Genomic DNA, 14208 nt, shown 5'->3' with positions numbered 1-14208 from the left:
GCAGTGTTTTTGCAAGCAGCTGTCTTGCTGCTCGCTAAACTGTTGCTTCATCCAGTAAGTATAAATTTTGAAAGTGTATATTTCTGAAAACAAATGAGTCAGAGTCATAGGAGTCCAGAACGATAAGCATTTGTAAGAACAGCTCAGGTCACTAGTGCACTGACTAACATTTTCATTTTGCTGTTTTTGAACACATGTTTGAAAACATTTTTTATTTTCAAATTGTAGTTGCTCAGGTTTCTAGTTTGTTCTGCATCCTGAACACTGGACATGTAACACTGACTCCCTCTTTCATGCACATGTACGTGCAATCGATGAGAAACGCTTAAACTTGAACAAAGAAGGAAGAACAACACCCTCTAATCTAAATGTGACATTAGTTAGAATCTACTCAGAAGTGCAGTCTGTAAAAACAATAAAAAGATTTGCAGTCTCAGCTGGCTGGGGAAAAGCAAGGGAGTCATCCTCTTCTCATCCTCTCTTGCTCCTCCCCTTCTTCACTGAGTTATTCAGTATTTGAGCCTTCAAGAGAATAAGGAAAGCCAGACATTATAGAGACAGAGGGACAAGGAACTGTTTATCTCACAGGCTCCCACTTCAAATCCACGGCAGGTACCCAGGGAGCCTGAAATTTGGCATCCAGATTTTGTTCAACAGTCAGTTATTTTCATTATTCACTTTCTCACAAAAGATTGGAAACATGGCTCCTCTAGCGCATTGTGACCACTGATGTCTGTTTCTGCAGAAGTATTTCCTCCATGCTTCTTGTTTCTTCAGATATTGTTTTTGTTATGCGCTTAAGAGTTCATTAATGTTACTGTGATTTCTTAGTTGTACCTTCTTTTGGAATACGATCACTACTTTTTTGGACTGGATTTTCTTGAATCTCCTTCGCTAATGTTGACCGAACCGTGTGGAACCATGTCACTGGGCTCAGATGTTCGCGATCTGACCCTTTTACAACCTGCGCCTCCTGTGCCATCCTTACCAGGAGCTGGTGGCGGCTGTGGGATGTCTGTTGGCGGGGGCCCGTGGACCCAGATGCTGGACCTCCACCCTGGCTCTCCATACAGCTCCCTGCCCTCCCACCATTCCCTCATCAAGCAGGAGCCTGGCTGGGGCACCGCTGATCCGATAGAGGACCCTCACTGTGGACTTGGGGCCTTCACAGTGCATTTCACTGGCCAATTTACAGGCTCGGGCCCCTGTCGGACCGGGGCCTTTGGAGAACCACCTTCAAACCAGCCAAGAATGTTTCCCAATGGAACCTACCTGCCCAGCTGTGTGGACAGCCCTCCTACACCTAGGAATCAGGGTAAGCATTCTTACTGCTAATCCCTTCTGTGATACCATCAGTCAATAAAATGTTTTTTTAGAGACAGCATCATTCTATACTGCCATTAAATGTGCTCTTGATGTTTAAGAGTGTTGTCAGTAATGTTGTGTCTGAGCAGCATGTCATGTTCTTTACTAGGTCATTTCAAATCACAACAAATCCTTTGGCATCATCATTATTATTACCTCTCAGTTTTGGGTTTAATTAACACAGTATTGCATGTATACATAAAAAGTGTAAGTATAAAAAATAAAAATTGAGTCCTTTGACTTCAGCTGCTGTTTGAGCAACTTTTTATACAAAACAGAAGATTAGTTTGGTTCTTATCTGGAATCATAATTAAAAATGAAACTACATAAATTTTGTTTCAATGTTTCTGTACAGGAGATAAGACACATCTGCCACTGTCATAAACAATTCTTGCATTTGCTATCTGCTGGGGTACATTTAACCTACATGTTTGCCTGCTGCTTTCAGAGGAAGTGTGCATGTGAGACTTCTTTGCCCAGCGCAAAGTAGTTTTTGATGAAGTGATAAAACAGAGTGGTTTTCTGCAAGTGGCATGAATCAGGGAGTTTGTGAGTCATTTTTCTTAGAAATTTACTGACATCCCTTTTGGGCCTGACGCTGGGTATCACAAACTGTCCATACTGCGTTTGTAAAATAGACATCACATTCACTTTCCTTGTGATTGTACAATTTTTGTGTGCTACAGCAGAATACATCAAAATAGTTTTCGTTACATGTTTCTTTCCCCGTCAAATAACTAAAATGATACTCTTTAAAATTTTCTCTCCCCTTCTATTTTTTTTTTTTTTACAAAGCATATGCTACAGTAGCTCACATCAGTCCATCTGTGGTGTGTCTGCCAAATTTCTTTTTCCACCTGCCATAAATAATGCAACCACAAAGCCAAAGATAGATGGGGGGAAAAAGAATATGTTACAAGGAAAGAGGATTTAGTAGTGCGATGAATGTCTCCCTGCGGTAAGCCTGCCAGGGACTAAGAGCTACTATCAAGGGGATATAGATAACTGACCAGATACTGAAGACTTTGCAAGCTTCAGAATGTTGCAGTGATGTTTGAGATGATGATCTAATGACTCGAGCAGGCAAATAGGCTCATTTTATTTCCATCACCTCTCTTTTTTGTTGTTTTTGTTTTTTCTCTCAGGTTACGGAGCAGTCGGTTTAGACAGCAATCCCAGTTACGGTCACACGCCGTCTCACCACACTCCTCAGCTCTCCAGCCTGTCATTCAAACACGAGGAGACACTGTCACCGCCAAACAGCATAGGTAACTCTTTACGCCCCGGCGCCTTTTCATTTGATCTGCAGACTGGAAGGCTGTCGTGTCACAGCAAGGTTATATAAGTAACCCATCATTTTTCATATCACAACAGAACCGCTATTATCCATTTCCCTTCATCTCTCCCCATCTCTGTCTGCACACATATTCATATACGCAGACATACATAAACACACTCTCCCTCTTGCTCTTCAAGCATACAAAAGGTTAATGATTCTGGAAATTATAACTTGAGGAAATGGCTTTATGCGACTCTGTTGGAATGTCAAAAACTGTCTAGGGACCAATATACTATGTGAACCTGAAAAGGACCAGTGGTTCTCAACGACCTGTTCTCCATTCTGTTTTTTTTTCTCTCTTGCCGTTCATGTGTCTTTGAAATGAACTCATATTTGTTTTACAAATAAATTTAGTGTGTCTGGAAAAATGATTCAATATAATATCAATGGTTTAGAAGCATTTATATCGCAAGTGGAACAGTGATGTATTGTATGTAATATATAGTTTTAACCAAAAACCACTAAAATTAACAATGTGTTCAGTGTTTTCTGTTTTTTTCTATGTATTTCACAGTTTCATGATCTTTTCTAGACTCCCAGCTTTTCATTTAAAAAAAGCATATTATTTTAAAATCTGAAAATGAAATTGTTGTAAACACTGCATCCATATTTTAAACCAGCCTTTGTATTTTTTTTCATTTGATTTAGTTGACCAGCAATTTCCAGCGCCTAATCCTATGTTCAGCTGCCATAATCCTTCAGACTCTTGTCCGAGCAGCCAAGCGCTGCTGCTGCGAAATTACAACAGGTACAATAATTTATCCCTGTATGAGTTTGTTTTTGCTTTATTTCCCCTTTTTTCTGGTCCTCAGTCATCAGTTCATGTCAGATTCTTTCCACTGACACCATATGCAGCTTGCTCACTTGCTGGTAATTTTTAGAAGTGTGAACTCTCCCTGATCCCACATTAAGCCCCGTGTTTGCCTCTACAGCGTCTGGGTTGTGAATCCTAATTTGTTCTGAGGTTAAGTGCTGCCCACTGGTGCTCAGCAGGCCAAAACAAACACTTAAGTGATCTACTGCTGATGTGTCTCAGTCCACCCTCAGGAAAAATGAGGAGAAAAGTAAAAAGGAGAAATGTTAAGTGAAAGTGAGAGTTGCAGAGAAGCTGCCACTGAAAATCTGCTTATTTGAATCTGTAGATGTGTTTCTCACTTGTTTTCCTTTGGATGGAAAACATCTCAAAGGGTAAATTAGGATGAAATTCTTCAAATGCCGCCCCGCGATGTTGTTGAAGAAAAGGAACATGTACAACTCAAATACTAGGACGGCAGCTGATAAGAACGGGGAAGACTGCACTGTTGTTAGAGCTATTGCATGAACTGGAAACCCTCAAACAAACACGCACACGAGTGCACGCGCTCATACACATGGTGTACATATGTCAGATATCAGTGAGTCTTTGCACAGTTTTACTTAGTTCAGAACTGATTAGTGAGCCATCACAATCCTTCCCTCAAGGACTTCTGAAGGAATGTGGTCCAGAATTCCCCTGAAAGTCTTTCCCGCCATTAATGATACCGAGGACAGAGTGATGTCATCCACGGGTCCAGGGTGTACTAGGCACAGAGGCTCTCACCCCCACAATGAGTGCACAATCCCATCTTCAAGTGTGCGAGTTTGTGTGCTGTGTTTGTGTGTGTCTGTGTGAAGTAGTGTGATCTGCCAAGGTAAAGAATGGCTCAGTGCCTGTGTCTTTTAATGAGGCCAGTGAGGAGTGTGGTGGGTGGACAGCATGTGTTAATAAGTGAACCATTTGGACTTCCCCTGAATGAAACATCTTCATTTTATGTACAAGGGAAGAAAACTGTCAGGAGGAATTCAGAGTAAATCTTGTCTGTGATTATTAATTTCAAGGTTATTTCCAAAAAGTAACCAAATAATAAATTTAAAAAAAACCTGAACATAGCCTATAAATTACTTTCCCCGCTTTCCTAACTCTGCTGTAAGTGCAGTGTTAACCCTGTTAATGCCGTATGCTGTATGTTTTACTCAGTGATAACCTGTACCAAATGGCATCTCAGCTGGAGTGTGTAACATGGAACCAAATGAACTCCTTGGCATCATCTATGAAGAGGTGAGACTTTGTCGCTTTTTATTTTCAACACCATATGGTGCAGTTTTTAGTCTTCACTGGTGCTTTGTTTATGTGCAGTCTTTCACTTCTAATGCATGTTCTAAATGCTGAGTTGAGTATTTGAAGGTTTTCTGGTTTAGGCTACTATAAAGTCATTCAAACTTTTAAAAAGGAAGAAAAAAGAAGGAAACAGAAAGAAGGGGCCATTTGTGCTAAAGAATGTGAGACGAAGCTTTCCTTGCTCAAAAAATTAAAAAAAAGTCTCAGATGAAGTTTATGTAGGATCCCGTCACCTAAATTTACAAGCTGAGTGAGAAAATATATCTTCAGGGCCCTGGATATATTGTTAGAGGCAGGCATGTTTAAGGGTTGTTTGGAAGAGAAGAGGAGAAAGGCTTTTGTTCAAGTTGGAAATCACTCAGGAAACATGGCATTTATGTCCTAAATACTCCACTGTTATAATTAACTTGTAACTTTGTTCCTGCCTACCAGCGGCCATCCAACCAGCTATGACAGTGACCCCATAGCCCCACCTCCACCCATGCTTGTCAGCACCCAGTACCACATACACACCCACGGTGTCTTCAGAGGACTTCAGGTTAGTCAGGTTTGGTCACACATATGAACAAAGACAGAAAGTGAACTTCCTCAGTGTAAATCCTTCTCCTTTCTTCTTAAAGGATGTCAGACGGGTATCTGGTATCACTTCCCCTGCTGCGAAGACTTCAGAGGCCAGTGAGAAGAGACCGTTTGTGTGCGCTTATCCCGGCTGCAGCAAGAGATACTTCAAACTGTCCCATCTGCAGATGCATGGCCGCAAACACACAGGTGGAGGCTGTTTAGAACATTTGTACTCATTTGTCCTGCCCACTTTGAAATGCGACGACTTTAGGCTTCGATGATGACGGCTGGTTTGTATTGCAGGAGAGAAACCATACCAGTGTGATTTCACAGACTGTGGACGCAGATTCTCTCGCTCGGACCAGTTAAAGAGACACCAGCGCAGACACACAGGTAGAGTGGTGTTAAGCTAGTATATCTAATCCCTCATTCCACTATAGATAGGTACATCAGGTTTCCTTTTTGGACAATACATTTAAAAAGTAATTACTTAAAGGATTTTGAATTTCCTGGTAGTGTGGAGGAGGCAGTTTTGAATGAATAATGAATATTTTTTGAAGCGAGAAATGAGTCATTGTAATTAGTGTTTCATTATTTATAAAATCCTGGCTGCTGCCTTAATTCGCCTTTTAACTCTTTTTTCTTAAACCTTCTTACTGCTTTCTAAAAATATAGCGGCCATCATTATTGCTTCAAGACCCCGTAATGCATGAAACTATATCATTCAATCCAGGAACACAACAAAATAAATATTTAGAAATTAATTCACTACGAGAAACAAATAATTTTTCTATGTATTGTGATTTTGTATTTATTTAATTGATAATACTGAATGCTGCATAACCAGAGTGATCAATTATAATCCATGAATGCTAGAATTCCCATATCTAGAATGAATCTAGAGTAAATTTGATCACATTTTCTTAATAGCAATTTTTAACCACTTAATCTTACACTTAACTTCTGACCCTCTTCTTACCGTTTCCACACTCATTCATGTTTCTGACGGTGCAACAACAACCGTCATCTCTGCGTAGGAGTGAAGCCTTTTCAGTGTGAGACGTGTCAGAGAAAGTTTTCACGGTCAGATCATCTTAAGACACACACTCGGACTCATACAGGTAAAACAAGTGCGTATACCTTTATTTTCTACTTCTCCATTCGAATTGATTTACACACAATAAGTGCCTTCACTGAATTCACTCTAAAGCAATGCTTTCTCCTGTTTTTCCCCCTTTTTTTTGCGTGTCCCCTCCTTGTCAGGTGAGAAGCCCTTTACATGCCGCTGGTCCAACTGTCAGAAGAAGTTTGCCCGCTCTGACGAGCTGGTGCGCCACCACAGCATGCACCAGAGGAACCTGACCAAGCTGCAGCCTGCCATCTGAGCAGCAAGAGGAGGAGGAGGACAAAGAGGAATGTGACAGTATGTTGTGCCAGCTAGTAGAAAAAGATGCCTGGATCCTGGTCAGCGGTTATGGTGCTTTGCCAGACTTACCGAAGTGGCGAGCGCAGCTGACGCCTGCGTCAACGTCAAGACTCACAGATGATCCCCAAGGTCGTCAAGATGCACTTCAACCACTACTAGCAATAAAAGTGCCATTTTGAGAGGGTATAATGCCACAGTAACGCTGAGCCAAGATTTTTGTTTTTAACTTCATGAGATGAGGAAAATGTTGACATACTATTTTGAATATTTTACAACACATGCACTGGCTTCTTCTTTTGTTTTTAAAATGGTCTCACCTCTTCAATATGTTGGACATTGTAAACTGGATTTAGAGCAATAAGAACAACTCCTCAGTGTTTGTCTGTTAAGTTGAACACAGAGAATCTTCGGTTGTGGGAATGTCGACATCTTTATCTTCCTAAAGTGTACATTGACTGCCCAGATTGCTTTGTATATACTTCATGTGGTGCATTTGCTCACAATATATGGTGCCTTTTATATTCTTGTGCATTTATAAAATCTTGGGTCACATCAGTGCACGCTTGTGTTGGCGAGAGACAAAGGAGGTGTGGGTGTTGTCAGGTTAAGAGGCCACCTATGAGACGAGGTGGGGGTGTGAGGTGGGTGACAGACAGTAAAACAGCACCCCTCTGTGACTCTGACAGGTTGCAGATCTCACCCTCCTAAATCTCAAGCACACATCTTCATAAATAGGAACATCTGGAGCCCAATAAATCTCATTAGAAAAGACACATACCTCAGTGTCAGCAGGCTGCTCTCCACTGACTGCCCCCTTATACGCAGGCTGGGCCCCAAAATGCACACATGCACATGCTTGAGTTCTTGCTGTACATAATAGCCTGCAGTTTAGAACAACACTTTACACCTTTTATCCACATGATGGCAGTGTCATCCTTTCTCGTCTTGCAAATGGAACTTGTACTCAGAGTTCTCGACTGTGACTGAATTCATATACTGTTTATATTTTACCACCTCAGCCTGAAGATGTCCAATTTATTCTTGCATGTTGAGTATCAGTACAGACTATATTTCGGTCCATGAAATATACATGGTTTCAATAGAATGTGTGTTTTTCAGCTTATCTGCAAATCTAGAGGAAAGGCGATGGGATGATTCAGCTTCAGAGGGTGTGTTAATAAAATATGACTCAGTGTGGGCAGAAAGTGTTGTTGCATGGCTCATAGTATGTTTTAACTGTTATCAGTGTGCTCGCATATGGAAAGCACAGTGTACGTTTAAAGAAGACATTTATCCAACAGAAGCCCAAACAGGGTACAGTGTGTACCTGCTCTTTTCACGGCAGCCCTTTTACACTTGACGAATTAACAAAGATTAAAATGCCTTTCTCCTACTTCAGGGTCACAGACGGCTCATTTGAAGTGCAGATTCAGGTTGTTTTCCAATTCCCATAATGGCAGGGAGGTAGTATCTCTGTGATGTTTTTTTCTGCTTCTTAATCCAGTGCACTTTGATTAAGAAGGGCTCGTCTTTGTTCTTACTCAGCGGGGGTGTTGTGAATTGCTGGAAGATCAGACGGACAGAGTGAAAGACAGAGCTGAACATTTTACTCACTTCAGTTCACTCTTTACTGGATATTGGCAAGGCTTTCCGGAGCAAGAGGTTCTGATGCTTTAAATGTCCTCAGTCTTTACTACCAACGACTATCACACTCACTCAGATCTGTGCCCTATACACTGATCTTCTGCATTTCTTTGCGGGCATGTGTATTACCCAAACAACACAATAAATGTATGCACTCAGTCCCATCCTGCCAAATGTTACCCCCAGTCTGAATGCATGAACACACACATAGGCGTACACACACTCGCTCGCGCACACGCCACCAGATGCCCCCTCAGCTGTACTGCTGGCAGTTTGCCTTTAAGGGGTGTCGGCATGGGTAATCTCAGGTGACGTACACCTGGTAAGGCACAGCCCAAGACATCTGTAGGACAGCAGGCCTGCTAGCTTCACAGCCTCCACAACCACATGCAATGTCCCGAAAAGGTTTCTATCAAAAGTAAAAGTTATTTAAATTCACTGTCACAAGGAAAGCAAAAGAAAAAGGTGCATCTTTTTCATGATTTAGTTGTATGGAACAACAAGCTGTTTTTTGTAGTTGGTTTAAAAAGGAGTGGTCTTATTTTTCACTATGTCATTCGGTGAAGTCCCAGGTGCTTCCAACATCAGCATACATTTCCCGCTGCGTTTCTTTGGGCCAAAAGACGTTATTTAACCTCCAGGAACTGGAAAGGTCAGTGCACATGTAGCACACACAGGCTCTTAGGAGCCCCAAGGGATTGTTAACAAGGTCAACCCTCCAGAGAGACAACTCAGAAGGGTTACAAGGAGGCCCGCATGCAAAAACAATGCTGTGCCAACAGGAGGCGCTGTCAGGTAATGTTCACATGTTAAGTGAAGCATGCTGTTAGTTTTATTCCCAGACAGCTTTCTCCCCCTCCCTTCAGGCTAGCTCTCTGGTGCAGAGCTGCTGCTTCACAGTCTGAGGGGGTCTAGGGGTTCTTGGGGGTATTCCCTGTAGTAAAGCAGGGAGCCTGAGGGGCTCTGGTATGTAGGAGCTTTGGGAATGCAGAGGCCTTGGGGGGCCTGGAGCTCAGATGGGGCCTACAGGGTAAACTTTCTCACTCAGGGAGCAGAGATGGAGCAGATACAGAAAGACAGCGAGGGGAAAACACCTTGAGAGGAGTCTGTTAGACATGCAGGCAGCAGCCGGAAAGATCCCATGAGGGTACACAGACACGGGAACAAACACACACTTACGTATACCCTAACCACAAACCAATATGTGGGACAGCAAGGAGAAGCAGATAGCACGTTTTATGTATTCACGTTCTCATCAGAAATTTCATCTTTTATCTTCCCATCATTTCTCCCTCCTGCTGTCTCTTCTGTGCCACGGGAAGATATTAACCTCTAACAGGATTAGATGTGTCTCTATCATGTGATCTAGAAGCTCACAAACCAACTCATGCCCCCTGGGGGAACAGTGGGATGGGAAAGACCTTGTCTCCCCTCTCCATCCCAAAGGTATCCAGATGCTGGGACATGGGGAGAGAAACCCACAGAAAGAGAGATGAAAATGTCGACAAATGGAGCGAGAGAGTCATTTTGTCCAAAGATATCAAGTCTCACGGGGACAGCATTGTCTACACCCTCACTGTGATGAATTTCAAAACAACTCAACTGCGGGCCACTTTGCCCGCCTTTTAATTAAAACTTGAGAAGTTCCTCTCAGCGTATATCATGTGAGATATGCTGCAGCTTGCCAGAATGTGTGAGTGACTGAAGAAGCCATTTGAAATCTGTTTGAAACTGATTTCGAGTCTTCCTGACCTCAGTCCAAAGGGCTCCCATTTCTCCTGAGGCAGTTACAATTAGTTACCAACTCACTAAGTTTATGGTTCCTAAATTGAAATATATTGCTCTTTAAAGCCTTCTCTCTAATTGTGTAGTCATTAATTGCTGATTCCCTATCTACACTGTGTTGATGGGCGCATAAAAACTCATGGTGATAGATGAGCGCAAGTGCAGTTCACAAAAAAAAAAAGTCAGGGTGTACGTCTTATTCATCCTCACCACCACTAGGAGGAGTAAAGTCCTCGGATAATTCTCTTTGGTAAAAGAAAAGATACAAAAGTCATTGTCCATAAGTAGAAACACATTTATTAGCCCACATTTACAATTAAATACAATCACATGAATTGGATGACAGACATAATGGCCTTTGCATGAGGGCAGTTCCCTCAAATCAGCCTAGACAGGAAGGAAAAAATATATTTCTGCAGTCATCTGGATGTTTGAAATGTTTTCACACACAAACAATTCCTCACACAAAGGCTGTTTGTACATATTAGCCTGAATAAGTCTGGTGGAAAAATCCTGAATACCTTTATTTATTTATTTATTTTTGGCCAAAAAAACCCCATCAAATAAAGACATGCTGAATGTTTTACATAGTGGAAAGACTTAATTGTGTGATTTAAGTGAGACTGAGGATGATTGGATGTTTTAATGTTCATTATGACAAATGGAGGGATCCGCTCTTTCAGTGAAATGTCCATTTCTGATGAGTTCTTCTAGAACAGTGATTGTGGGAAATTTCATCTGGTGAACAAGAAACTGAATAAAAAAAATTTGTTTAAAGTTCACAAGTAGGTGGTAATGCCTGGTACATTTCACTGTAGTTAATGTAAGCTAAGGTAAGTTCATGTTGACTGGACACTTTATATATGTATATTTTTTTCCATTAGTACATCTATCGACTACACAGCTTGTGTAACCAGGAAGTAGGTGCGATACTTGTATCAAACAATAAATAATCTTAAGAACAATGTTACTATTCTAAATGTTATGTATCTTTTTAACAACATCTTTGTTTACAGCAAATGTTTAGCCTAATAAGTACAGAAATTAATATATAATATTGTTTGAGCTGTCACATTAAGCCACGTATCATATCTATATGAAAAAAAATAGTTGGACTTTTTTCGCCTTTATGCCTGTTATTATATAATGGGCATAAAGCTTGTTATGAAAGCTTCAGAACGGGATGGGTCAGATGTCCCAAAGATCATTATAAACAACACCCTGGGCTATAAATCCCCAGGGTGGAAGGAACAAACACAGGACATAATAATAGACAAAGATGAGGGAGCGTACACTTGGATGAAAAATAGGGCATCGTGATTATGTGAGTCAGAGAGGAGCAGGGGAGCTAAGGGGGAATTGGATGCTATGCGTACTTTGTTATGGTGGCTGTTTAATTGTAGCAGTCATTTTGGCTTTGGAGCTGTTAATTGCTGATATGGAAATAGAAGTGTGCTATAAAAAAGCTCTTTAAGAGGAGATTGTTGGTGGACACTTGGAAATTGTATTGGATCGGAAGGGTGGGTGGGGGTGAGGTTGTAGACATTAATATGGTGCACTTTATGACCCTCCTCTCCCACTGTCTCCACCCTGTTTTCACCCAGAGGGCTCATTATTGTCAGAGGAGAGGAGCTGATCTACGCAGACACTCATATGAGAGCCGTCTGAAGGCATTAATGTGCACACACTCCCCCAGTGTGAATGACTAGAACCTATCATAAACAGCAGGAGCAGACCGTTAAACATGGCCGCTAGGCAGGTAGTCCACGCCCCCCCCCCCAGTCCCCCATCTTGTTCATGCAAACACACATTTGGTTCTTTTACATCTCTGTGCACCACTAATACTTGTCCACCTTCACTCACACATTGGCTCAAGGACATAGATGCACCCTGACACATGACAACCCTCATATGGTATCTGGAGGAAGTACATTGAGTAACTTAGTGCAATTATTCAAATGTATGAAGCAAGACTGACTCCACACTCCTTAGCAAAGCAGTAGAGAAAATATTATGTTATCTAACAGAGAAAAAAAGAAGAAGCAGATAATACAGACACCTCCGCTCTGAACCTTCCTCAGAGCTGGACCTGTTTTTTTTTTCTTTTTGACAGATAAAGAAATTCATGTATTCTTGGATGACTGTACAACTGGAGCCATGCCCATGTTTGTTAGCCTATTTCAACAAATTCTTATGGAAAAAAGCAAAAACCAAACATTCTTATTGTTAAGTTATTTAAACCTGAAAAAAAAGCTCTCAAGTAATTCAAACCAGAGTAAAAATATCAAACATGACTTGGATATTTGGAGGATAGTTTTGTAGCCATTTTTGGCTTCTAGTTTGAGAGTGAAGAAGAAGGAGGTCTTTCATTAGAACGGAATAAAACAGCCCACACATACATTGCTCTGTCCCTTGTTCCTAATGAGCTTTATCGCATTGGTCCCGCTTGACTTGTCTTGCTAACTGGCACACATATATCCATATGTTCCACATGAGCAAGCAGAGGGGACAGGCTGGGTGGCAGAACTGCTTTCTCAGTTACATCTGAGAGTTTTACTGCAACAGCCAGGAGCAACAGCAAGTCAGCTTAACTCCATGTCTGCTTTCCACGCACACGTATGTGTGTGTGTGTGTGTGTGTGTGTGTGTGTGTGTGTGAAGTCTGTAATTAGTCCTGAGAAGTGTTAATAGTGTTAATAGCGTTAATAGTGCGCTTGTTCCTGATGTTCAATGAATAAAAAAGTTGAATCCAGACTTGAAAAGTTGAGTTGCCTGGACGATTAGCTGTCTTCATTGGTGAAGCTATAAAGACAGGCAGCATTCAAACACACGGACGTTTTACAGAGGTTAGGAAGGCAAGCCCCCCAAAAAGACTGACAAATAAATAAATATTGCAGCACAATAGGAAAGAAGTTTTGAGAAACTCAGTGGTGTGTTTAAAAGTATTACGTGTTGTATGTAGGCTGGTGTCCAGTCAGTGAAACAGATGAACACCAGTGTTCACCTGTACCTGTTACCATTTGTAGCAAGGACACAGAGAGAGCACGACACCATGTCACACTGACAGTGGAAAATTTGTATTTTAACTGGTTTTCTACATGCATAATGATTTTTATTAAGTTGTGACGATGATGCTGTAAATAAATGTAAATGTTGACCATTCAGAAACTGCAGAAACCCAGGATTATGTTTGAGGTTATTAATTTAGCTAGTAGTATTAGCTATATGAATTCCCAACCCAATACATTTAAGCATTTAGACTTCTACCCATCCTCTTCTGCTTATCCTTGTCAGGGTCGTAGGGGGGCTGGAGCCTATCGAGGCTACCACAGGTCACTAGCCTGGCGCAGGGCTAACACAGAGAGAGGGAGACGATTCGCATTCACATTCACATTCACATCTATGAGCAATTTAGATTCACCAACTGCATGTCTTTGGATTGTGGGAGGAAGCCGGAGTAGCCGGAGGGAATCCATGCAAACGCGGGGAGAACAGACATAATTCCACACAGAAAAAAACCCCCAGCCAGGTGGTGGAATTGAACTCAGGACCTTCTTCTAGTGAGGCGTCAGTTCCATCGTGTCACAGTGCTGCATTTAGACATAGTTAACCTAAAACTGCGGTTTGCCTTAAATGAAGTTCAAACTGTGTATCAGAATGAGGAAACGTGGTTATTTAAGTGATTTTAAGTGTGGCATTGTTATTGGTGCTGCTATTTTGGCACTTACAAATATGCAGTCTGTGGCAAACCCCTGAGTAAAAAAGCCTTATTGATGCCACAGATCAGAGCCTCTGATCTGATTCAGAGGAGAATGGCCAGACTGCTTTGAGCTGATGAACAGTAACCCGAATAACCACTTATTACCAAGGTATGCAAAAGAGCATACCCAATTGGAAAAGTCTAACCTTCAGGCAGGTGGGGTACACCAGCAGCAGACCACACTGGATGTCA

The 14208-nt window shown here is 41.6% G+C and overlaps 1 protein-coding gene across 3 annotated transcripts; it reads left to right on the top strand.

Annotated features, from left to right (window-relative positions):
• The first annotated feature begins 525 nt into the window (after positions 1-525).
• On the top strand, positions 526-8033 carry wt1b (WT1 transcription factor b). 3 transcript variants are annotated; one of them, XM_004539432.3, is made up of 10 exons: positions 526-656; positions 992-1315; positions 2511-2633; positions 3353-3452; positions 4701-4781; positions 5274-5379; positions 5462-5609; positions 5706-5795; positions 6440-6532; positions 6666-8033. In XM_004539432.3, the coding sequence occupies exons 2-10, from the start codon at positions 1012-1014 to the stop codon at positions 6785-6787; spliced, it is 1167 nt and encodes a 388-aa protein (XP_004539489.1). In that variant the 5' UTR covers positions 526-656; positions 992-1011; the 3' UTR covers positions 6788-8033. The 3 variants fall into 3 exon arrangements, with proteins under 3 accessions (XP_004539489.1, XP_004539488.1, XP_004539487.1); XM_004539431.3 differs by having other exon boundaries at positions 540-1315; positions 6440-6523; XM_004539430.3 differs by having other exon boundaries at positions 540-1315.
• Positions 8034-14208: the final 6175 nt, after the last annotated feature.

Source organism: Maylandia zebra, linkage group LG1, assembly GCF_041146795.1.
Source record: "Maylandia zebra isolate NMK-2024a linkage group LG1, Mzebra_GT3a, whole genome shotgun sequence".
Lineage (NCBI taxonomy): Eukaryota > Metazoa > Chordata > Actinopteri > Cichliformes > Cichlidae > Maylandia > Maylandia zebra.
This window is presented reverse-complemented; position numbering and strand designations above follow the sequence as displayed.

Coding starts and splice junctions, on each gene's coding strand:
- wt1b (XM_004539430.3), top strand. CDS start 898: ATGTTGACCGAACCGTGTGGAACCATGTCACTGGGCTCAGATGTTCGC. Junction 4,782..5,273: donor TTGGCATCATCTATGAAGAG/GTGAGACTTTGT, acceptor CCTGCCTACCAG/CGGCCATCCAACCAGCTATG. Junction 5,796..6,439: donor ACACCAGCGCAGACACACAG/GTAGAGTGGTGT, acceptor ATCTCTGCGTAG/GAGTGAAGCCTTTTCAGTGT.